Source organism: Fistularia commersonii, chromosome 6 (genome assembly GCF_037954325.1).
Source record: "Fistularia commersonii isolate RoL2024-O1a breed Wild chromosome 6, RoL_Fcom_v1.0, whole genome shotgun sequence".
NCBI classification, from domain to species: domain Eukaryota; kingdom Metazoa; phylum Chordata; class Actinopteri; order Syngnathiformes; family Fistulariidae; genus Fistularia; species Fistularia commersonii.
Window position 1 is genome coordinate 20,663,669 of NC_141289.1, and position 24,957 is coordinate 20,688,625.

General features: G+C 45.4%; 1 protein-coding gene across 2 annotated transcripts in view; it reads left to right on the forward strand.

Annotated features, from left to right (window-relative positions):
- Positions 1-24,957, forward strand: part of agap1 (ArfGAP with GTPase domain, ankyrin repeat and PH domain 1) — a 144,816-nt gene that overhangs the window by 87,631 nt on the left and 32,228 nt on the right. For both annotated transcript variants that reach the window (XM_086148622.1, XM_086148621.1), the window contains 4 exons: positions 6,011-6,115; positions 12,962-13,130; positions 17,526-17,690; positions 20,694-20,855. In XM_086148622.1, the coding sequence (XP_086004748.1) occupies positions 6,011-6,115; positions 12,962-13,130; positions 17,526-17,690; positions 20,694-20,855 (601 nt within the window). The remainder of the gene's footprint in view (positions 1-6,010; positions 6,116-12,961; positions 13,131-17,525; positions 17,691-20,693; positions 20,856-24,957) is intronic.

Here is a 24,957-nt window from a genome sequence, read left to right on the forward strand (position 1 = left end):
AAGACGGTGAATATTAAAGACCTGCTATCAAGGCTTTAACGAGGGTGACACGATCCGCCTCCCGCCGGATTGGAAAAATATCATTTCCCTGGGAAAGGTTGTCGCCGCTCGCAGCCATTTTGGCCGTGATGACATTTTTGTCATGCACACTCACCCCTGGAAATGAGATTCTCCGGGGGGGCGGAGGGTCCCGTTTTAGCAGGAGAAATAATTAAAGCGAGGAACGGCAGCGTCAATCAAAGAGCAGGCTCGTTACACCGCCGCGCCGACGCTCCGTTTGGCACGGGGGGGCGGAAACGCCAGCGCCGGAAGGGTCCCTGTGGCCGCTTTGTTGTCCCACGCTGTGTGTTTGTGCCTGCGTGCGTGTGTGTGTGTGTGTGTGTGTGTGTATGTGTGTGTGATGACCAGCGAAGGAAGAGGAGTGTCAGAGCCGAGGGTTTTTACCCGCTAATGAATTGAGACTGCTGAAGTCAGGTTTGGATAATTGAGTTTCTAATTAATTACCCAGAACTCTTATCAGATAAATCAGTTCCTCTTCCTCTTCTTCTACTTCGGCGACGGTTTGTTTGATCCGGGGGCCCCTGCCCTTCGCCGTCCTTGTCGCCGTGACGACGCCGCCGCCGCCCCGTCGCACGCGACCCCGTGTTTTCCGAGGCCCTCGAGTTCAGATCTAATGATCGGCGCTTCAGCAGCCGGAGAACCGAACTGACAGAAGACAACAATCTGATGGGGATGAAAAAAACAGCATGTGTGTGTGTGTGTGTGTGTGTGTGTGTGTGTGTGTGTTCTCACGTCCGTCCTGCACAAATGCAATTCAGGAAACTTTTTTTTTTTTTTTTTTTTTTTGCACTTGGCCGATGCAAAACAAATCAACTCGCCAACTTCCGAGGCGTTTTTGTTCGCAAAAGAATCCACCGTTTTAGGCTTTTTTTTTTATGCGGAAAACATTCAACGCCGTCATTTACCGGACGTTCTTTATCGCGAGTGACGAAGCTCACGCCTCCGAAACGCTCCGCTCCGGGTCGCGGTTTCACCCGGCGACACGGCGCCCCGTCTCGGGGGCCGGGAGGGATGATGGATGAGCCGCCGTCGCCGCTCCGATGGCCCGCCGCGATACGGGAGGGGGCGTCCCCCCGGCTGTCGGCGGGGCGGCGAGGCCGTGACACCTCTAATTTAACCTTCCGCTCTCCGGGGAACAAAAGGGGATCGCGGCCCCTCCGAGATCCTCCTGCGTCCGCTGATAGAGCCCCGTATCTCCCCTCAGATCGGCCGTCAGGACCCTGGACGGGCCGGGAGAGTCCATTGTCTGGGGAAAATAGGGGGGTGATTGAGTGATTCTGCAGCAGATTAGCCTCCGTCAATAGACAGGAGGAAAAGCGGGTTCTTCACGCCCGCAGATCAGAACCACGACGGCGGAGAAACACAAAGAAAAGACGGGAAAACTCGCAAACCTGCCTCGCTTGGCCGATTTCGCTCCATCGCTGATTGACTTTTGAATGTTCGGTAAACTTGTCTTTCATGATATTCCTCAGAAAATAAGAGACGGCTAATAGCACGGCTCCTGAAGGAGGGCCCGACAAAAATACCAAATCCCGGATCCGGAACAAAAATGTTTTGTGTCGGAAAACCGATACAGGCGCGAAATCGAGTGTCCAGAATCAGCAAAGCAAACGACCAGAACATATTTTGTCGTCTTTCTGAGCCCGTTCCTGTTTTCCTCCGATGTACTCGTTGGTTTCTGAGCTTTACAGAAACAGAATCTCAAGCGCCGCTTGTTGCCGGATGGTATTCCTCTGCCTTTAGCCCGGGATCCCGGGCTAAAAAGTTGCCCTTTTGCACTTTTTCCAGACTTTTTTCCACATTAGAATATACACACATTTATATATATATATATATATATATATATATATATATATATATATATATATATATATATATATATAATTATTTTTTTTTTTCCCGCGAGCCACGGATCCAACATGTCCTCCGCTGACACGCGGCATCTTTAATCAGGGCCCCTCAGGTTTGAGCCCGTCAACGTTTTACGAAGCGTCGCCTAACGGATGATCTCATCTCTCCGCTTCCCCCGAGCCGGCGACCTTTTCCGGAGCGGCGCGCCGCGATACGTCAGCGAGGCGGGAAGTCTGGCTCCGTGTCCGGGGGAAGGATTCCGCACCTTTGTTTGGTTCCCGGAGAATAAATCCAGGAGCGGCGGGCATTCCGACGCCGATGGTGGTTTTTCGGACGAACTGATGACTCCCATCGCCCGCCCCCCGCCAGCTAGCGACCTTTTCCCGAGCCCTGCCCCTCCATACTTCACCGGGGCGGAGAAGTGTGCGGCGCGGAGTCTATCCGAGACATATTTATCTCCGCACATTTATTTTCCCGGCTTGGAGACCTTGTAAGCTGTCATGGCCGCCCCCTCCTTCCCCCCCCTTCCCCCTCGTTTCCACCCCAAAGGCAGAATCGGAGGCGACGTGTGTCACGGTGCCCCGGGGGGGTGAATAATGAAAGATATTACCCATCAGGAGGCTTCGGACGCGGCGCTCAATTAGCTTCTCCCTCATGCAAAGGGATCGCATGTTGTCACTTGGATGGATGGTCCGCACCCCCTGCCCAAACCTGGGGTTTGGAGGCGGCGGGGGCGTCGAACACCAGCCTTCCTTCTCCATCTCTTCTCTGAAACTTTCAAACCGCCGGGGAAGCGGGAGCTCCAGGCCTCGTCCACGTAGCCACGTCGTTTCGAAGGGTCCCGAAAACCCGATCTTCACGTTTCGAGGCTTCCAGAGGATTAGATGATCGGTGGAGCTCTGGATCCTTCGAGATGGGCACAACCACCACGTTATTTCGTTCACCTTTAAAAAACATTCAAGAAATGATGTTTGTTTTGCAGCGGTTGTGTGTTTTGTGGGAAAATCCCATCGGTATAAACGTCGTATCTTTTTCCTTTTTTTTTTTGTTTTTCGAAGTAAAGATCGTCGATATGTTTTACGGCTTCGTCCAAACCCGGCGTTTGTGTTTGCAACGACCTTTTTAAGATGGCGTTCACCATCAGGACATTTGGCGGTGTTTGTGTTGGCGGCGGCGCGGCCGATCCAGGATGTTTAGACGTCGGCGACTGCGTGTAAACCGGTTTGATTGATAAGCTGGATGAGATCCCGCCGGTTCCCGTCTGGAAACGGCGCCGTGGCTCGTCTTTGTCGGACAGTCAGCTGGTCGGACAGCTGCGAGGCTGCCGGCAGCTTCACTTCACAGCAGCAGGAAGCTCGTCAAGTCGCATTTAGCACTCCGTGGGGAACGCGCGCACACACACACACACACACACACACACACACACACACACACAGATTTCCTCGTGAGCAGATGAAATGGGCAAAATGACTGGAAACCTCACCGAAGCACCGTTTAACACACGAAACATCAGTGTTTGGCTTTCAGTCACAGGTTTATTATCCTCTTTACAAAAAACAATAAACATTGTTTAAAAAAAAAAAAGGCAGTGCTAGTGAGGAAATAAGTGACCTATAAAGAATATTGTATAATGTGTATCTTGTTATGAGGTTTTGTAAGAATGTGTGTGACTCTGTCAAGGAACCTGTTCTAATAAATGTTCAAAAAAAAAAAAGAAAAAAAAAGGCAGAAACAATTTAAAAAAGAAATTACCGCCAGTGTTTTGCCCGTCCTCCATTTGGGTCAAATTTAAATTGAACATAAATTGACTTATTTTTCCCCGCATACAGGTGATATTTTACATCCCTCTTTATAGGATCAAGAAAATAAAGAATGCAGATCTTAATGTTTTAGTTGCAGTCTTTAATCATAAATGGATATCTGTCATTTACATTTTTCTCCATTGTTTTGCTCATTTACTTTAAAAGTAGAGGTCCTTGCACAGACCCCTGGGGTTCACCACATCTGAATGGGACTTTAGATTTTTAGTTTTTGCAAACATACGGTTGTTGACGTCGGATTTTTTGGATTTTAAGCCCGACAGAGACGAACAGAGATGATTTTTAGCGCTTTCAAAGATTTGAAATGTAAACCCTCCGTCCTCTGTTCCGGCACCGTTGGATTCAAATCACCGCCAAAGGATTTCCGTCTTAGCGCTTTAACTTTTCGTCGCGGGTTAATTTCCCCGTAGCGACGTTGTCCCCCTAAAAATGTCGGTGGCTCACGTTTCTAACGGGGTCAGTTTTTCTGTCCTCCTGACACGCCACCTCCTGGTGTGATGTCACCTCCAATTTCACCAAGCGCCATCGCCCGAGGCCGGGGTCTCGCCCCGACACCGGCTGCCCTCATCAGAGCGTCCGTCCCTAAGAATCCCTGTCCATCTTCAGCATCCCCAAACCCCCCCCTTTCTCCACACACACACACACACACACACACACACACACACACACACGCACACACACACAGGGCTGGACTCTATTAATATCCTGTCGCAGTGTTAATGTTGTAGAGGTCCAGTGAAGTGACACGCGTGGCAGCGCCGCTGTAATTGCTAATCAGCGGACAGTTTTATCCCCCCCGCCCTCGCCGCCGCCGCGACCTTCCTGCTCTCCCGCTCGCGCCCCTAATGAATCCGGCTGAAATGAAGTGTGGGCGGGCGGGCGGGCGGGCGGACGGACGCTCGGCCGCTCGGCCTCGGCGCTCAGCCAGTCGCGGCTGATGTGCGTTGGAGAGAGAGGGACGTTAACAAGCCTGAAGAGGGGAAGGAAAAAAAAAAAAAGGTCCTACAATTAAATCATTTCTCTCCCCTCTGTACTTCTACCGAGTCCTTTCAGCTCCGATGCAAATTTCCGGTATTAAAATGTTGTTTTGCGGGGAGACGGCGTCTAATTTGCGGCGTCTTCCGGCGGCGAGCTCGTTATCCTCGCTCCGCCGGCTCCAAATGTAATTTAGCTCCGACGCGCACGAAGAGCGCAATCGTTTAAATGCACAAATAGGACGTCGGCCCGAGTTTGGAGCCGGAACGGACGCTCGGGTTTGTTTTCCGTCTCAAGTTTGCAGCCGGTTGAGGAAAAAAAAAGGCGAGACGGGATATTTTAATAAATGGTCGTCGCTGACCTCGCCTGTCGTTTCTGAAACATTATATTTTTACTTGTGCTGTATTTATTTACGACTGAATTCTCATATTTTTCTGACATTTTCTAGCACCCCCCCCCCCTTTCCTCTGAAATCAGGACATTTCTCTAGTTATTTTATTGTTTTTTTTTTTATTGTATTTATTTTTTATTGTTTATTTTATTGTTTTTATGTGACTCATTTTGCCACCATTTGAAGTCGCTTTTTTTTTTTAAATTTTTTTTTAGAAGTTTATTAGGACAGTGTACAATTCCATTAAGCACAGAGGCAGAGATGTTTGTACCAGATTGTAGCTCATAGCTAATTTCCATCTGTAGTCCTGGACAATGCAAATATAAAACTGTATAAAATACAATATATATAAAATATACAGATAGGCAATAAAATAACTACAATATATAAACAGGCAATAAAATATGTATTTTGCAAGTTGAAAGTGCTATTATTGTGATATTGTTGTGATTCTTCTTTATAATCTTTGGAATCATTTTCATTGTGATGGAATTCTTGGTTTGGATATCACAACATCGTATGTCTTTCATTTATTTTTATTTTCCGCATTATTATTCCCAATTTTCTGAGCTCATTTGTTGCATTTTTCACCTGATTTGTCGTCAAGGTTTTTGCAAACTTGCTGTCAATGTATCGCCATCATTCCTTGATTATTTCCTCTGGATTTCTGGTCATTTAATCAAACAGTCCGGTCATCTATTTCCAAAAGTGATGATCTTTTCGCCATGTTTGACCGTTTGCATTTTCACACGATGTTCAAAATGACATAAAATAATGATTAGAAAGCCGGTATAATTTGTGAAGAAGAGGAAGGCGAGGTCTTCACCTGTCAATTAGGAAAGTAAACACAGAAACAGACTCTTTTCTAGCGGATGCGACCCCGTGGTGACCTGCTGCTTGTGTTTCTCTGCAGGGCATGTTGTTGAAACGCAGCGGCAAGTCCCTCAACAAGGAGTGGAAGAAGAAGTACGTGACGCTGTGTGACAACGGCCTGCTCACCTACCACCCCAGCCTGCATGTAAGACACACACACACACACACACACACACACACACACACGGAGTCATTACAAGGCTCTGATTGCTTATTAGATTGCAGAGCTCTGACCTCCATCTATCTGCCGCTCTTCATCTCTCTGTGTGAGTGAGTGAGACTGCTTGGCCATAACACACATGCATTTTGTCACACACACACACACACACACACACACGATGTTGATGGCTTGTGTATTAATTAGGACTCGTCATCTGTTTGCCCAAGTTGGCGTTGATGATATGAATATCAGCTGTAATGTCTCTGCTAATTGTCCCGGCTCTCTGCCCTGTTGGCACGGCTCTCTGCCCGGACGCCGCTTTATTAACACACACACACACACACACACACACACACACGTAGCGTTGTCGTGGGCTGGCACGCCGCTCCTCTCTCGCTCCGTCTGGAACCATCAGTTGGACGGTCTTCAACAGGTCCCCCCCCCCCTCCTCCGGCTCGCTCTTACAGGCGACACGTTTGTCATGTTTCCCCTCGTCCACGTTGGTTCCTCTTGCGACGTCCACTTCCTCAGACGCTAAATTCATGGCCGAGCGGCTTCCCCGGTCCGCCTCGCTCTCTTGAGAAGCGACCCGTAATTCTGACGCCGGGCTCTTTCCGTTCGAAAAGGAGGCGCATTCGACATCTTGTGTAACAATCGGCGGTTTTCTCAGTGAAAATATACTGCTCCAAAAAATAAAGGGAACACTTGAACAACACAATGTAACTCCAAGTCAATCCCACTTGTGTGAAATCATAGTGTCCACTCAGGAAGCAACACAGACTCATTTGGACTTGTTTTAAGGACATTACATCAAAGTTGGATCAGCCTGGAGTTTGTTTTTACACTTTAATTTTGAGTGTGATTCCTAATCCAGACCTCCATGGGTTGATACAATTGATTTCCATTGATCATTTTGGTGTGATTTTGTTGTCAGCACATTCAACTGTGTAAAGAGCAAAGCATTTCATAAGAATATTTCATTCATTTAGATCTAGGATGTGTTTTTTAAGTGTTCCCTTTATTTTTTTGAGCAGTGTATATGGGGAGCGCAAAGATTGTGTCAATAAAACAAAGAATTAGTTGAAAATGAAATGTAGTTTGGTTCAAATTGTGGAGTTTATCCCATAAAAGCGAGTTGAAATCAATCCATTACATTTCATTACATTACATTGCATTTTGCAGACGCTTAGAAGACATAAGGACTGCAAATACACTTGCAAATACAAGATGCACAGGAAATATACAGAACAGTAAGCTTGGGTTAGTGAGTTTTTTTGTTTGTTTTTTTTTTGACAAAAACATACACAAGCGTACACACACACACACACACTGCATAGCCCAACTTGCTGCCTAACCTGATCTGGGGCATCAGCGCAGTAAAAAGTCCTGAAAGAGAACAGTTTTTACCTGTTTCTTGAAGGTTGAGAGAGATGATGCTAGTCTTGTTGCTTCCGGAAGTTTGTTCCACCACCGAGGTAGTAGAACCGAGAACAGTTTTGCCTGAGATCGCTTAGAGCGCCCGGGTTGCGGGTCGGATCGCCTCCCCTGGCCGGGGCCTCGCCCGTCCGTCAGCGAGCAGCCCATGCGGTAAATTGGGAGTTAAAACTCATCGCTTAACACATCAACACACACCTTTTGTGCACGCAGACGCACAAACGCCCTCCGGCGCCGAAATGCCAGGTTTTTGTCCTCGGCGCCTTGCATCTGCAGCTCGGCCGTCAATTAGTGTGTTTGCGGAGGCTAATCGAATGAAACTCAATCAGCGGCGCTAATTGCCCGACTATGTGCAAAGAAATCACATTAATGCCGCTAATTAAGAGGATGGCGATGAAGCCGCGTAATTGGCAGCGAGACGCGGCTCTGATCAGGCCGGAACCTCTGAGCCGCCGTTTGAAGCAGGTTTTTGGAAGCGATTCCGCAGGAATCCGAGCGGCCGGTTTGATCAGCCCGGCTTTTAAACGCTTTCAGCGCCGCTCTTTGGGATCCCCCTCACGCAAAACACATCTCACTTCAATCGGCGGCGGCGGCGGAGACGCTCTCACGGCGAGGACGGCGTTCCCAGGTGTCCTGGAAAGCCATGAGAAAACGACACACACTCGGAAAAACACTCCCGCCCCGGAAAACAGACGAGCGCAGGACAAAAGACGAAATGTCTCCGGAGGATGAAAACAATTTCAGACGTCTACGGTTTCTAGAATACTTTCTGTTCATGTGAAGGGACTGAAAGACGTTTACAATAGTTTGGATCTTTTTTCTGGACTTTTTTAAGACCTTAAAACACTTTATAGCCTTGACTTTGACACTTTATGGCTTTATTTGTATTTCTTAGTCTCCCTCCTTCCTACTATTATTCATTATTGTCATGTTTTACTTGAAACTCTGGCACAACAATTTCCTTCGGGATAAATAAAGTTGTTCTTATTCTTATAACTGTAACAGAATCGGTCCCGTCCCTGTCAGTGAAAACAAATGACAAATGATCCGACATCCGAGCGCCGTTATACCTAAAATACGAAACATTAAAAGACATTAACATTACATTTAGCGCCTGTAGCTCCGCACTTTTCCCCTTTCCTCGTTCGTATCGGTAAAAATTAAGCGTGGATCCGCGACTTCCTGGCCGCCTCGGAACTGATCGCCCGTCACTCGAGTCTTAAAATGCCGACGTTTCGAGCGAAAGCGGGGAGTTGTTGTTGTTATCTCCTGGCTTTTAGACTTTTGATTGTCCAAGACTTCAGATGGAGGGTTTAAAGGGACCTGCTGAAATATTCCATATCTTCATTCACACAGATTGTTTTTAATGATTTGTGGCGTTTTTTTTTTTTTTTTGCAAAATAAAAATGGATCGGCGGCGAAAATGCCGATCGATTCACAAAATAGCTTTACAATGAATTTGCTGCGGGAAATGCGGGTCGGTTTTTGTGTCTCGCAGACTCTTTGTGAAGGACTTTCCCTCGCAGATCGTTTTGGTTTTCGATCGTTTTCCCGTCCTGACCGTCTTCTTCTCTTCATCCATCCCTCATGTTTCAGATCCGTATGGATTCATGTTTCCCTCCCCGTCAGCACAATTCAGCTCTGATCGGCCGTCTTCACTCTTACACACACACACCAGCTGTAGGTGGTCCACACACACACACACACACTCGTGCATACACACACTGGTTCTGGACGGCTCTGCGTGGCGTGGCCGACTGGGCTGATGATGAAAGCTTCGCCATGCAAATGGGGACTCAATTACCACAGTCAATCTGTTGGAGGGGAGTGTGTGCATGCGTGTGTGTGTGTGTGTGTGTGTGTGTGCATTACCCAGCGGGCCCCTCAGCTTGAGGGCTCTCCGGTGGCTTGTTAAGACGCCGTTGAGAACACTTGGCTTTGAATTGGCCTTTTGTCAGCCGAGCTGCCAGAGGGAGGCGGGAAACATTCAGAGAGAAAGTACGTGGGAGAAAGTGTGTGTTTGCGGGGGTGTTAAGGTCCGGGTTAGGTTTTGATCGGTGTGAGATCAACGTGCACACACACACACACACACACACACACACACACACACATATTTAATTGCAACTAATGGTAACACAGAGGACATATACAGTATATGTATACATTTCCCAAATACTACTTGTGTTTGATGTCATTTCTGGTATATTTTGAATAACTAATGTTTTTAAGATATACATATAAAAATGTAAATTCTTACTCTTAGTACACAGACAAAAATAAATAACGCCCTGGTGTAAAAATATAAATGCTCTCATAGCTGCAATGCTAATTTCTAGTGTGTATTAGTATTATTTGTTTTTGTTTTGTATTCGTCAATCTGCACATATTTCTAAATATCAGATGCAAATATAGTTTTCGCGTCTCCTTTTTTTCATCCTGCTGTCATCGGCGACATGGAAATGCTTTTTTCAAGCTTTATCAGATTTCCGTCTTTACCGTTGCAGTGTTTTTCATCTTTATCGCCTTTAGTTGTTCCCATTTTTCATCCTCGCGTTCCTTCTTCCTCGCATCATCAAATGAAAACACGGGGAAAACATCCTCTCTTTCTGCTGATCTTCATCCAGCAGACGGAAACTAAAGCAAACTAAAGAAAACCGCCGCGTCTCGACCCTCACAAAGATAAAGTCCCTGGCGGCCCAGCGGGTTGCGAGCTTTGTTTGGCGTCGCCTTCATGTTGAAGAGGAGGCGGAGCTCCCGCCGAGGCCGGAGCCTCTCGGGTCGCCGCCGACTCTCCGGCCTCCGCCGGGGGAGGATTTAACAAGCGCCTCTCGTCCATCATTAACACCTCCGCTCGGCTTTTCACTCGCGCGTCTGATCCCGCATTCAAACCGGGGGAGGCGGCGGCGGCGGCGGCGGCGGCGGCGGCCGCTCGAGTCCCGGGCGTGTCGCCGCCGGTCAGAGCCAATCAGGCGGAGAGCTCGGCCACTTCAGCCGCTCTTTAAGGGATTAGGGAGACTTTGTTTGCATTCGTGTGATCTTGGGATTTATTCTCCCGAAGGTTTCCCTCCGAACGCAGAAGGACACACTTGTGATGATGATGATGATGATGATGATGATGAGAGCTCCTCGCTTACTGCAGCTCTTTGTTGGCGTTCCTTCTGATCTCAGACGCTGAAGCTAATTGAGGAACATCGTTTCAGGAATGATGTTCCTGCTTTTCTCTGCTTTGCTTTCTGTACCAGTTCTCCTCTTCATGTGTGGGTTTAGGATGAAGTTTTCAAAGTTTAGGGTGACAAGCGTGGAGCAGAAGTTTCAGAGTTACACTGTTTTGGTGGTTTCTTCTTCTTCTTCTTCTTCTTCTTCTTCTTCTCCTTCTTCTTCTTCTTCTTCTCCTTCTCCTTCTCCTCCTCCTCCTCCTCCTCCTCCTCCTTCTTCTTCTTCCTCTGGTTCTTTTCCTTCTTCTCTTCTCCTTTTCCATCTTCATCTTCTTCTTCTTCTCCTTCTTCTCATTCTCCTGTCTTCTTCTTCTTCTTCAGGTGTCTCCACAGCGAGTCAACCATCTCCATCTAACCCTATTCTCTGGATCCTCCTCTCTCACACCAACTACCTTCATATCTTCTCTCACTACGTCCATAAATCTTCTCTTTGGTCTTCCTCTGGACCTCCTGCCAGGCAACCTTCAGCAACGTTCTACCTTTAGACATGAACAGAGGAGTGTTCATGTCCAAACCATCTCAGTCATCACTTTGTCTCGGTCATACATGTCCTGCACCTCTGTGATAAATTCTTCTTTTCCTTTGGGCTTCTCCCTTCAGGTGTCGCCACAGCAAGTCAACTTTCTCCATCTCACCCTATTCTCTGGATCCTCCTCTCTCACACCAACTACCTTCATATCTTCTCTCCCGACGTCCATAAATCTTCTCTTTGGTCTTCCTCCAGACCTCCTGCCTTGCAGCTCCAGTCCAGCATCCGTCCAGCAGTATACTCGCTCTCCCTCTGTCCATGACCCAACCATCTCAGTCTGGCTTCTCTGACCTTCTCTCCAAAACATCTAACATGAGTTGTTCCTCTGATGGATTCCTTCCTGATCCTCTCCATCCTGGTCACTCCCAAAGAGAACCTCAACACCTTCATCTCTGAAAGATCCTCAGATCTTATCATTTGAATGAAGACGCACATGTACATATTTGAAATGAAGAAAACGGTTTGGATCGTGAGCTTTTTTTTCAAGCGGGGACAAAAGTAAAGTACATAAAACTAGACGGATCTCTTCATCTGGTCAGGAGGCCAAAGTGAGCTGCAATGTTTGGGACAACACCGGTGTGATGTTTGCAGACCAGGAGGCCAAAGCCGGCTCTCCGGCTTAATCCCATTATTTCACAGCCTTTGCACTGCTTGCTTTATGGTGATGTACAAACTCAGCTAACGCTAGCAGGTTAGCTAATACACACAGTAGGAGGGATGGGCAAACGCTAGCTTCATCATGCTACGTGGTGTCGTCCGTTAGCTCAGCTTATGATGGAAAATAAAGCGGGACCCGGTACGGAGCCTTGCGGTGCACCAGAGGTATTTCAAGTTGTAAAGAGGCGTCTCCAGTTCTGGATTTGTAGAAGGCCAAACCTCCTGCAGATGCATCGAGAGCCTTCTCGCTGAGATCAGATTCACCAGAGCTCAAAGAGCCATTTAGATTTGTTTCCCCACTGTAAAGGAAACACCGGGAGCCACGCAACCCTTTTCAAATTTAAAATGACGTTATTTTTTTCTTTGTGCCTTCATACTATGTAGAAATAAAATATATGTCGCATTTTTTAAATCAATGAAAAACTGCAGAGAAATCAAAAGGTCATTTCTGCATGCAGCAAAACATTTTGAGCTCCGAAACAAAGTCGTCGGCAAAATAAATCGAATATTGAAACTTATTTTTCAAGCTTTATTAGGTTTCTGCCTTTAATTTGTTTTAGTGTTTTTCATCTTTAACGGCTCGAGTTTTCCACAATTTGCGTCATTGTGTTTTTCAAATAAATAGATCAAATATAGTGGTAAAATTAATAAAATGATAAGCAAAATAGTTTTTTAGTTATTGATAATAGTTATTTTTGAAGTGAAATGATCCACCGGCAGCAAACCAAAATGCCGTCCTCACTGTGGGCTGTAATCCTTTCACCGCCGCGTGCAGTTATTTATTTTAAATGGCATTTTAAAACTGAATAAACTGAAATAAAATGCATTTAAAATCAAATTCCCACCCCTGCTCCGCACCAATTCCCACTTCCATCAAGCGTAAAACTTTTCCTTATGGCTGCAGGTTGAAGACGTCCCTGCTGAAACATCACATCTTCGCTAAAACGTCAATTCTGAGTATCTGATTTCAGCCGTCGCTTCTCGTTCCCGTCACAGGACTACATGCAGAACGTCCACGGCAAGGAGATCGACCTGCTGAGGACCACGGTGAAGGTGCCGGGGAAGAGGCCGCCGCGGGCCGTGTCCACCTGCGCCGCCGGCCCGAGTCCCAAAACCAACGGGCTGACGAAGGACATGAGCAGCCTGCAGCTCGGACAGACGGCAGGTGAGGACGGGCGTTTGAAAACATCATGCAAAAAGACAAAATGGAAAAAAAAAACCTTGTGCAAAAAGATAAAATGGAGAAAAAAGGTGCAAAAAGATAAAATGGAGAAAAAAGGTGCTAAAAGATAAAATTGAGAAAAAAAGGTACAAAAAGACAAAATGGAAAAAAAACGTTGTGCAAAAAGATAAAATGGAGAAAAAAGGTGCTAAAAGATAAAATTGAGAAAAAAAGGTGCAAAAAGACAAAATGGAAAAAAAAAAACGTTGTGCAAAAAGATAAAATGGAGAAAAAAGGTGCTAAAAGATAAAATTGAGAAAAAAAGGTACAAAAAGACAAAATGGAAAAAAAACGTTGTGCAAAAAGATAAAATGGAGAAAAAAGGTGCTAAAAGATAAAATTGAGAAAAAAAGGTGCAAAAAGACAAAATGGAAAAAAAAAAACGTTGTGCAAAAAGATAAAATGGAGAAAAAAGGTGCTAAATAATAAAATTGAGAAAAAAAGGTACAAAAAGACAAAATGGAAAAAAAACGTTGTGCAAAAAGATAAAATGGAGAAAAAAGGTGCTAAAAGATAAAATTGAGAAAAAAAGGTGCAAAAAGACAAAATGGAAAAAAAAAAACGTTGTGCAAAAAGATAAAATGGAGAAAAAAGGTGCTAAAAGATAAAATTGAGAAAAAAAGGTACAAAAAGACAAAATGGAAAAAAAACATTGTGCAAAAAGATAAAATGGAGAAAAAAGGTGCTAAAAGATAAAATTGAGAAAAAAAGGTGCAAAAAGACAAAATGGAAAAAAAAAAACGTTGTGCAAAAAGATAAAATGGAGAAAAAAGGTGCTAAATAATAAAATTGAGAAAAAAAGGTACAAAAAGACAAAATGGAAAAAAAACGTTGTGCAAAAAGATAAAATGGAGAAAAAAAGGTGCAAAAAGACAAAATGGAAAAAAAAACGTTGTGCAAAAAGATAAAATGGAGAAAAAAGGTGCTGAAAGATAAAATTGAGAAAAAAAGGTGCAAAAAGACAAAATGGAAAAAAAAACGTTGTGCAAAAAGATAAAATGGAGAAAAAAGGTGCTAAAAGATAAAATTGAGAAAAAAAGGTGCAAAAAGACAAAATGGAGAAAAAAACGTCGTGCAAAAAGATAAAATGGAGAAAAAAAGGTGCAAAAAGACAAAATGGAGAAAAAAACGTGCAAAAAGATTAAAATGGAGAAAAAAACGTCGCCAAAAAGACAAAATGGAGAAAAAAAGGTGCAAAAAGATAAAATGGAGAAAAAAAAGTCTTGCAAAAAGACAAAATGGAGAAATTTTAAAGCTGAATTGTGAGATCAGACTGTCATCGGAGGATTCAAAAATAAGAACAACTTTTTTTATCCCGAAGGAAATTGTTGTGCCGGAGTTACAAAAAAAAACAAAAAAAAAACAATAATAAATAATAGAAGAAAATTGTATAAGCAGTAAAAAAAAAAAAAAAAAATGCCCAAAGAAATTTTGGAGCCGCAGCTCGCAGGTTCAGTGCAATCAAATCAGACTCGAACCAACCTGAACAGGCAGGACACAACACAACACAACAACACAACACAACAACACAACAACACAACACAACAATAGCGGCATCTCTGCGTTAGAGGTATGAGACAGAAAATATCAAATAACATCTAGAACAGGGGGGTCAAAGTCATTTTCATCGAGGCTCACGTGGAACGGCAAGAGTAGAAATGCAACTAAATGTCACGTAAAATAAATGGAACGACTCCTTAATGTTAAATAACTTTGAATTGAATTTATTTATGACTCATTAAAATCCAAAAATGTGTCACGTGATTGACGGGAAATGAAGTTTATGGACGATGCACCAGTTGACTTATTTATTTGAAGACAATCTGAGCTTTTAACGTCAAATGACGTGGCGGGCTGCGGGTTTCTGACGGTTTCTTTACGTCGGGAAAGAAGATAAAGAAATGCAAGAAATGCGTGTTTGGCAAAAGTTTGACGTCTCAATACGTATGTGAATGACATTTGCAGTGTTACTTTTACAAATGATGTTTTCTGCCAATGTGTGCGATGGAAATGAAAGGGAATTTGGTGCCAAGAAAATAACATTTGCAAGTAAATACAGTTTTCAATAACCGCTTTGCAAAAATATCAGAACAAAATCAATAAATAGGATTGCGCCAATTATATTTAATTCAAGCGAGTGTAAAACTGAAAAATGAAATAGTCGATCGGACTCGATCACATTGATAAGCAAAGCTATTGTATTCTTTCACGTAAAAACACAATCGTGTTTTCCAAGAAGGGTTTCCTTCACTTGCTTTAAGATTATCGCATTTTCAGCTGCGTCCACTGAACATTTGTGAAGTTTCAGTCGAGTCGTAATAGAAGGGTTTTGTTTCTGCGGCTAATCAGAAGAGACGGTCTTACGTTAAAGATTCGAATAAACTGTTCTTTACCGGCGAGTCCCATACGCAGGGCTGCCCGGCGGCCCGTCAGTATTTCTTTGAGTCTAAAGAAACGCTCGTCCGGCATGTGATTGCTGCTGTTGTTCCCGCCCCCCGTCTCGTCCTTCTTGAATCAATAGGAGTTTAAATATATATATAATAGAAAAAAAAAAAAAGGCTTCCTCCGCGCAGAACGTGGCCTTGAAGCAGCGACGTGACGCGAGGCTGCGAGGCGCCCCCTCATCACCTGACGGACGGCGCCGTAAAACAAAAAAAAGGCACGCTCGCACATAAAAGCGGCGGCTGCTTAAATCAAACGCGCTCACCGGGGGGATGCAGGAGGCCCGACCTAATAGCATGAATATTCAGTGAGCCGTGCTCATGTACTAATTATTGTCATGAATATTAATGCAATCAGAGCGCCGGCGCCGCTCAGCCAGCGCCGAGAAATGAGCTGTAATGAGAGAAGGAGGGAGGGGAGGATGGCGGGCGGCGTGCGGTGGGCGGCGGGCGGCGGGCGGCGTGCGGCGGGCGGCGGGCGGAGGGTGGAGGGCGGAGGGTGGAGGGCGGAGGGTGGAGGGTGGAGGGTGGAGGGTGGAGGCCTCTCCCCGGCCCTGGGGTTTGATTTAGAGGAAAGGGTTGCTGCCTCTCTGCACCCCGTCAGCAGTAATGGACTTCCCCGCCATCTCAATACGCTTCGAATGCCTGATCTTTTATTTCTTGGATATTTTTCAGCTGTGATATTTAGTTTCCCTAATTTCTGGACTATTAGGCGCACCTCAGTATAAGCCGCACCGGCTAGCCGGTCGCTATCTCGGGCTTCCTCCCGCGCACTACAACCGTCAAAGTCGTCGGAGTTGAACGGACTCAGAATTTCCCGGTCATTTCATCGAGCCATGAAAGAAACATTGGATTTGTTTCCCTACAGTAAAGGAAACACCGAGAGCCACGCAACCATTTTCAAATTTAAAATGAATGAACCCGGCGTATAACGTTATTTTTTTTCTTTGTGCCTTCATACTATGTAGAAATATGTGGTTGTTTTTTGTTTTTTTTTTATTTTGCCTTTATGCTTGCATTTTTTTTTTTTTAAATCAGTGAACAACTGCAGGGAAAACAAAATGACATTTTTGCATGCAACAAAAAATGTGGACTCAGAAATTGAAGATTACTTTTAAGAAAAATACTCCGAGTCTATTTTGACTCTGGGAGCCACGCAACCCTTTTCAAATTTAAAATGAATGAACACGGCATATAGTGTTATTTTTTTCTTTTTGCCTTCATGCTATGTAGACATAAAATATGTGTTGCATTTTTTAAATCGGTGAACGACTGCGGAGAAAACAAAATGTCATTTTTTCATGCAGCAAAACATTTTGAGCTCCAAAAATAAAATAAATCGAATATTGAAACTTATTTTTCAAGCTTAATTAGGTTTCTGCTTTTATGTGTTTTAGTGTTTTTCATCTTTAACGGCTTGAGTTTTCCGTCAAAGTCGTCTTCTTCGATGTCGGAGTCGAACGGATTCAGAATTTCCCGGTCATTTCACCGCTCCGATGTGACGAGGATAAACGTTTTAGCGTCGTGAAGCTCGTTAGCATCCCCCACACAAAAAAAGTCCATACATTAGCCGCATTGTTGTTTACGTGAAAAAAGTCGCGGCTTATCGTCCGATAAATACTGTAATTTTGATCACTATCTCTCCACCCTTCTATTTTCCTTTTTTTTTTTTTGAGTGGGATAAAGTGGATATACTGGGATTAAAAAAATAAACTTGTCACGCGTCGGTACTTTCGAAACACAAGAAACTGGTGAGCTGGACTCATTTTTTGTTAACTTAACGGTTTGTTTTTACATTTCATCCAGATGCCCGAGAATAAGTAGTCAACAGTTCCCGACGATAACAACGTTTACCGAATTCCAGCTACTTAGACTCGCGCCTCGCTTCCTGTTTCAGGCTCGGTGACCAGCAGCACGTCCGTGTCCCAGATGGCGGGCGGCGTCAGCCTGGTGTCCTTCAACAATCGCGGAGCGGAAGGGATGCACCAGCGCTCCTACTCGGTCTCCAGCGCCGACCAATGGACCGACGCCACCGTCATCGCCAACTCTGGCGTCAGCACGGGTGAGCTTCGCTCGGACGCGATCCGTCCGAGGCCTTCGTCCCGGATTTTCCAAACCGTTTGCAACAATTTGGCAGAAAATGAGCGAGAAATTGCCGTAAATATCCGCAAGCGGCCTCGGAAACGAGGTGGCGAGGGTGCGGCCCCCTGATCGGGCCCCCCGCTGGCCGACTGATGCCGGTTATTGATCAAGAATGAAAGGCGTCATACAGATCGGGTCCAGTCACGCAGCTCCGCGGCAGGCCCCACCGCGGGCCCCACCGCGGAGCTCGTCAGGGGGGCCCGTGGTTTGTGTCCCATTGATCCAGCTGCCAGAAAAACACACACAAACACATCCAGCAAGACAGCGGGACTGACAGCTGACAGGAAGGGTTTGCGTCGCCATGACGATAAGCTTGACTGACAGCGAAGTCATAAATGTTGAGCCTCCAGGCTTACGCAAATAACGTTTAGAGCTGTGAAATGCTGCCAACTGGCTTCCCAGAGGCCACACACACACACACACACACACACACACACACACACACACACACACAAGCACAGAGCTGAATTCCCGGAAGACACTTGCAGTGTGTGAGCAGCAGACTTGTACTCGCTGTTCGTTTGTTTTTTGGTCATTCTCTAAACCTATTCTACCTAAAACATGCATGTGAATTGTTGTTGCTATGGTTACCGCAAGCACATCGAAATGTTTTGAAATCTCGAAACCCAAGCACTCGCTCTTGCGTGACCTTGAAGGAGCCCAGCGGACGCAGCTTTCAGCAGTTTCAGCAGTGACATCTTGGTCACTTCTAGAGGTTAAAGGTCAATCCGTGCTGATATTTACAGTGAATTAATGCTGAAACTTCCAGTTGATTTTCTGCTCACACTTACCGTCATTTCTGGACTCTCAGTTTAAAAAATAACTAAATAAAACTACGTGTAGATATATAGGCTGCACTTGAGATATTTACACACAAACTTTTTTTTTTTTTACTTTTAATTAAATCCATGGCGGTAACATCCATTAATTTGTGCTGGAAATGTTTTTTCCAAACAGTGGCTGAAAAAGGTGAATAAGAAATGAGAAAATCCATCCATTTTCTTTTCCTCCTCCGGCCGATGTCTGTCTCGGCGCACTGAAACCGTTAAATTCGTCTTTTTCGCTGTCGGAATTGAACGGCCTTTCATTTCATGGGTCCGATGGGACGAGGCTAAATGTTTTGGCGCCGTGAAGCTCTTTGGCCCAAAAAAATCCACAAATTAGCCGCTTTGCATTTCAAAGCGTGCGGAAAAAGCAGCCGCTTCGAGTCCGGAAACGACGGCAGGGTGTTTTTATTTTTCTAATTCTCCATTCAGTTTCTTACTGATCTCAAGTTTTTCCACACTTGTTTTCATTTTCACCTCATCTACACTTGAATTCAGGCCATTTTTGTCCAATTTTCCTGCAAATTAACGTTGTGCAAAAAGATAAAATGGAGAAAAAAAGGTGCTAAAAGACAAAATGGAGAAAAAAAAACATCGTGCAAAAAGTCAAAATGGAGAAAAAAAGGTGTCGCTTTAATAAGAAATCCCTCGGTGATTCAGAAATTACGGTCTCGTCCAATCGGGATTCTGATTCTGATTTCAGTGAATGTTTTTATCCCTTTTCATGTGATTCCAAAGCCGTTCTTTCTGAGCTTTGAGTCGGTGGAAGCTGTCACACTGACTGGTGAACAAACTGTTGATACATGGCGGCGGGGGGGGGGGGGGACGACCCTCCTGGGGGGTCTCGGGGCGGACGGGGAGAAAGTGGGGCAGGACGTCCCGGGGCCGGTTCTGACGTGGACGGCAGGCCGTTAATCCACGGTGCTTAATTGCGACTCGGGGACGACGTCTTGTCAGCAGAGATAAGTCGTCACATTTTCCACTCCAGCTGCGACTAAACGATCGCACAATAAGTTATGGCCGTCCTTGAGGCGGTCCGCCGCTCAGACGCACACACACACACACACACACACACACACATACACACACATACACATACACATACGGAGGCCATGTCTGTGTCGCCGCGGCGATGTGATATTGATGGAAACTGAATGTTATTTTATTCTGCCGCGAGTCTCGGCTGTCATGAGAAGCAGAGGTCCAGGTGGAGTCCGGGTTCTCCATCGGAGGTGTTCCGGTTCTGGCTCAGACCGGGGAACCACCGGCGGGTTCGGGGCGGCACATCTGAGCCGGGATTGGCCATGGAATACATCCCATCCTATCATGACCGCAGCACATTCATTCATTTTTTTTCTATTTTTTTTTTTTTTTTTATATTTTAATTTATTTCATTTATTTCTTTTATACTTTATTTATCTCCTGTGGCTGCAGTAGGCTTCCAGGGGAGCAGTTAGGGGTCCAGAGTCCTTCTCGGTCCGGGAATCCAACCAGGAATGTTTGCTTCCGAGGACGATCGCATGACCTTTCTTTATTATTTTATTTTATTTTTTGACATTTTTTATACTTTTTATTAATTTTATTAATTTTTCTAAATTTAATTATTTATTAACTTAACAGATTTGTTTGTATTTTAGCCCAGTATTCAATTAAGAGCAACATTTAGTGTGAAAGAACATTAAATAACCCATTGTTTCTAAATGGTTGAATTTATGAAATCATAATAGAGGCAAATCTTTGTCTTTTATTTTATTTCATATTTGTACAACTCCTGCTTGACGTTTTTCTTTTTCCTTTTTTTTAACACACAATTTTATTTCACTTTTTTGCTTTTTTCTTTCTAAAAATATCTATCATTCACGCTAACAGTGCACTTTTACTGTAAATTTGGTCTCGATTATCATTATTTTGTTAATTTCATGTCACCGTAGGATTGTGACAAAGCTCTCCTTGTGTACGTCCAGTAAATACTGAGAAATTGAAACTAAAACTTTCAGAGAAAAATTGCATGCGGATCTTTAATTAAGAAATATTATTGAAGAAAATAGGTGTTTTAACTATGTGTGTGTGTGTGTGTGTGTGTGTGCGCTTGTCCGTAGACACGGGTCTGGGGGACTCGGTGTGCTCCAGTCCCAGTATCTCCAGCACCACCAGTCCCAAGATGGAGCCTCCACCGTCGCCGCACGCCAACCGCAAGAAGCACCGGCGGAAGAAAAGCACCAGCAACTTCAAGGCGGACGGCCTCTCCGGTACCGCCGAAGGTAACGCCTCCCTTCCCGCCCGGACCCGTTCGGACCTGCCGCTTATCCCTCAGTGAACGCCTTCAGTTCGGCGTGACGAAAGACGAAATGCTGAAAATTTACAGACATTTAAAAAATAGATAAATACGGATATTGGAGTAAAAAAAAAAAAAAAAACTTCCATTTTATTTCCAGCCCAAACCAGTGGTATTCAACTTTCAATGAAACGATCATTTCAAATCAGCCGTAAATTTGTGAAAGTCAATCAAAAGTCAGCTTTGCCTTTTGTTTGAAATGTGATCTGTTAAAACTCTCCGGGCTTAAATAACTTCCCAGCGTGACGAGTGTTGAATAGGTTTGTTTTGGACCTGGTTGGGAAATGTAGTCCATCATCACCCTGAGACCCCTGACCCCCATCTGGGGGGGTCGGCGTGACTCCTATTATTTGAACACAAAATAATAGTAATAATAATAAGTTGTATGAATAATAATATGTGGAACTAGAAATACAAGAGAAATGACCTTTAAAAGTTGCAGGGAATTATCGAAAAAAGTGCATAATATTAACTTATAAGGATTTAACCCTGGAAATATCTACTTAATATCAAAATGGTGACAAATAGTCTTTTTTGCAACAATTGTATCAAGATATTGAACACAACCTAATGGCCAGATGGTGTCTTTTTGTAGCTCAAACTAAAGCGATATGACGAGTCCGACCTGCCGTCGGGCTATTTCTTGCTATCTTTGAGACGTCTTATTTGCGATCATCATTTACTTTAAAAACAATCCGGGTTAGCTCACGTGCCGTTAGCATTTTGCAGCGGCTTCGTCGCCGGCGGTCCAAGTCGGACGAGGGGATTCTACGCGAGGGCGGAAGCCGCGGTCGATCGTCTGGTTGGCGAAAACGCCGGTCGGAGCAGATGCCGGCGCCGCGGCAGATGTGTGACGCCGGTTCTCCATCACGGAGGCGTCAAGCCGCTGACAGGGAAAGTGGTTGTCACGGCGACGCTCCGTCTCCTCCTTCATTTCCTCACTCCTCCTCCTCCCCCCGTCATCCCTCTTCTCTTCTCGGGTTCCACCTCCTCCCGTTTCTCGCCGCTCCGTCCTCTCCTGGCCTCGCCGGTTGCCACGGCGGCGGCGGCGGCGGCGGCGGCGGCGGGTGTCAGACGCTCCCCGGAGCCCCGTATCGTTCAGCCAGAGAGGCTAAAGTGAAATATTATAAATAATCCACCATATTGAAATCTTTTATCAGCTGTGTCACTTTCATTATTCAATAAGCGATTAGTAACAGTCTTCCCAATTTAGCCATTAAGCAGCGAGCGCTCGGCCGGCCGCTGCCTGTCACGCCGGGCGGGCGGGTGAAGTATCGCCGTGTCACGGCGGCGCCCGGGGTGATTCATGACGGGGACACGCCCTCCGCGGGTCCGACCGCCGGGACTCAGCCGGGGTTCAGCCTGACCGAGCCGGGGCCTCGTGTCGCCGGATTCAAATTTATTCCTTATCATCTTTAATATTTGAGTCGCGCGGGAACATTAGACGCTTGTTTAATGGAAGGGACAAACAACCGGCACGACGCCCGGCGGGAACCTTCGGAACGCTCGCCTTTCTAAAGCCACGTTCCGACTCGGTTTCATGCGATTCGTCCGCGGCGGTGAGACGAAATGATTTTGCGTTGAGGCGGCGGAGGCTGTTTTAAACCACCAAATATTATACCAACAAAGAGCTCCACTGAACGCCGCAGGAGGTCTTTCATACCTGAGGCTATCAGACTTTTTAATTCCTCTTCCTTCAGCCGCAGGGAATCTTCAAATCTTTGTAGTTGCAGTTAACAGTTAAGACAATTCATATTTCATTGTATCTCTTATTCTTCCTCCTTCCTACTATTATCTACACTGCTCAAAAAAATAAAGGGAACACTTATAAAACACATCCTAGATCTAAATGAATGAAATATTCTTATGAAATACTTTGCTCTTTACACACTTGAATGTGCTGACAACAAAATCACACAAAAATGATCCATGGAAATCAATTGTATCAACCCATGGAGGTCTGGATTAGGAATCACACTCCAAATTAAAGTGTAAAAACAAACTCCAGGCCGATCCAACTTTGATGTAATGTCCTTAAAACAAGTCAAAATGAATCTGTGTTGCTTCCTGAGTGGACACTATGATTTCACACAAGTGGGATTGACTTGGAGTTGCATTGTGTTGTTCAAGTGTTCCCTTTATGTTTTTTGAGCAGTATATTACTGTTATGTTTTTTACTTAAAGCTTTGGCACAACAATTTCCTTCAGGATAAATAAAGTTGTTCTCATCTCATCTCAAATATCTCTAAAAGTAGATCAAGAAATGACTTGTGAAAGCATTTCTTTAAACACAACATTCCACAAAACGTTGCAAACCCGGTGATATTTTGTTCGTTCCAAATATCACATAACGTCGTCACGCCGGACTTTGTCACGCTGTTGTTTCCGTCACTTCCCGGCCAAAGTATTTGTTGACTCACTAATGTCGGCGTCACATTTGGCCGCGCGCCGTCACAACCTTTAAAACAATTAGCCGAGGACACGGCGAGGGCGCGGCGAGGGCAGGGTTCCGGCTCGTGAATCACCGGCCTTCAGTCGGGAGTGTTAGACCCCCGTCTGATTTGGAGGGTTTAATGTTTCATTGATTAAACCTGATAGAAAGTCAATAAGAGACATTTTTCACGTCCTAATGGAGGCATACGTCATCTCCCCCTCTTAATCTCATACACACCCACTCATAAACCCGAACACACACACACACACACACCGGTTGGGACCCCCCGCCCCCCAGCAGCCGTTTGATTCCCGTCCAGAACGGCAGACCTTTGAAAGTCGACCCGCGGGTCCAGATACCTTTGCGTGGAACCGGGTCAGATGTGTTTTCGGGGCCCCTCGCAGGCAGGTATCAGCGGGGTCACATTCCCGCAACACACGGGGTCACATTCCCGCTCAAGAGGCTCCGTTTGATTCGCCGAGCGGCGCAAACGGACGCTCGGTTTGAGCAGCCATTTGCGGCGCCCAGTTCGTGTGTGAACCCTGCTCTTATTTCCAGTGGCAGTGTGTGTGTGTGTGTGTGTGTGCATGCACACGTCCACCTGCAGGCCGCCGCCTCCTCGTTGGCCCGGCGTTCCTTGAAAGCTGGTGTTAATCAGGCAGCAGGGCTCGGGGTCGGGGGTCAGGGGTCAGGGGTCAGCCGGGGCCGGCCGCCATGAGCGGCTCACAAAGAAGGTCAGTGTTGACGAGCCCAGGTGGGTCGAGACCCGCTGGATGCATTTGAGAGTTTTGGGAACAGTATTTTGCCTTTTCGGGAATATTCTTGCGTAATATACGAGGTTTGCTCTTTTACCTTTCGATGCACCGTCACGTCTGGACTGTTGTGCACACCTGAACAGAAGACGCTCCAGCTAGAAATAACAAAATAAATGTTTTCATTTAAAGGCCGCACTTGTCTTTAAGCCACAGGTGTCCATGGGATATTTAAACTTACATCCACAAATACGTACTGGAAATGCTTTTTTTTTCCAAACAGTGGCTGTAACACGGCTGAAGAAAAAGATGAATAATAAATAAACGATTTATCCGTTTTCTTTCCTACTGCAGCTGATGGCTGTCTTGGTCGTCCTCCTGCACACTAAAAACATTAAATTCGTCTTCTTCAGTGTTGGAATTGAGTTGGAATCGTTGGAATCGTTGTTTAAGCCACGGCGTTCTAAGCGTGTGAAAAAAGTAGCGTCTTCTGGTTTGGAAATGAGGGGACATAAACAGTGACACACATCATTTCCCCTTTGGTTTACGTATCTATGTTTAGATAAACTGTATATTCTGGATCTATTTCTTGTATTTTTTGCAGAGGAAGGTCTTCTCTCAGTGGTCTCCAGCTTTATCTCAGGAAGCTCAGAGTGTCAAACCTCCAGCTCCGCTACTCAGTTTGCTAGCATATCAAATTGAGTTGAACCGTTCCTGGTTTTATTGGTGAACTGGTTTAAGAGCCACCTTGAAGGTGGGACCAAGATGACGGTGATCAGCGGTTTTTTCATTTTTACTCCATCACATAAATAATCGCACTCTTAACAACACAAAGTATTGCT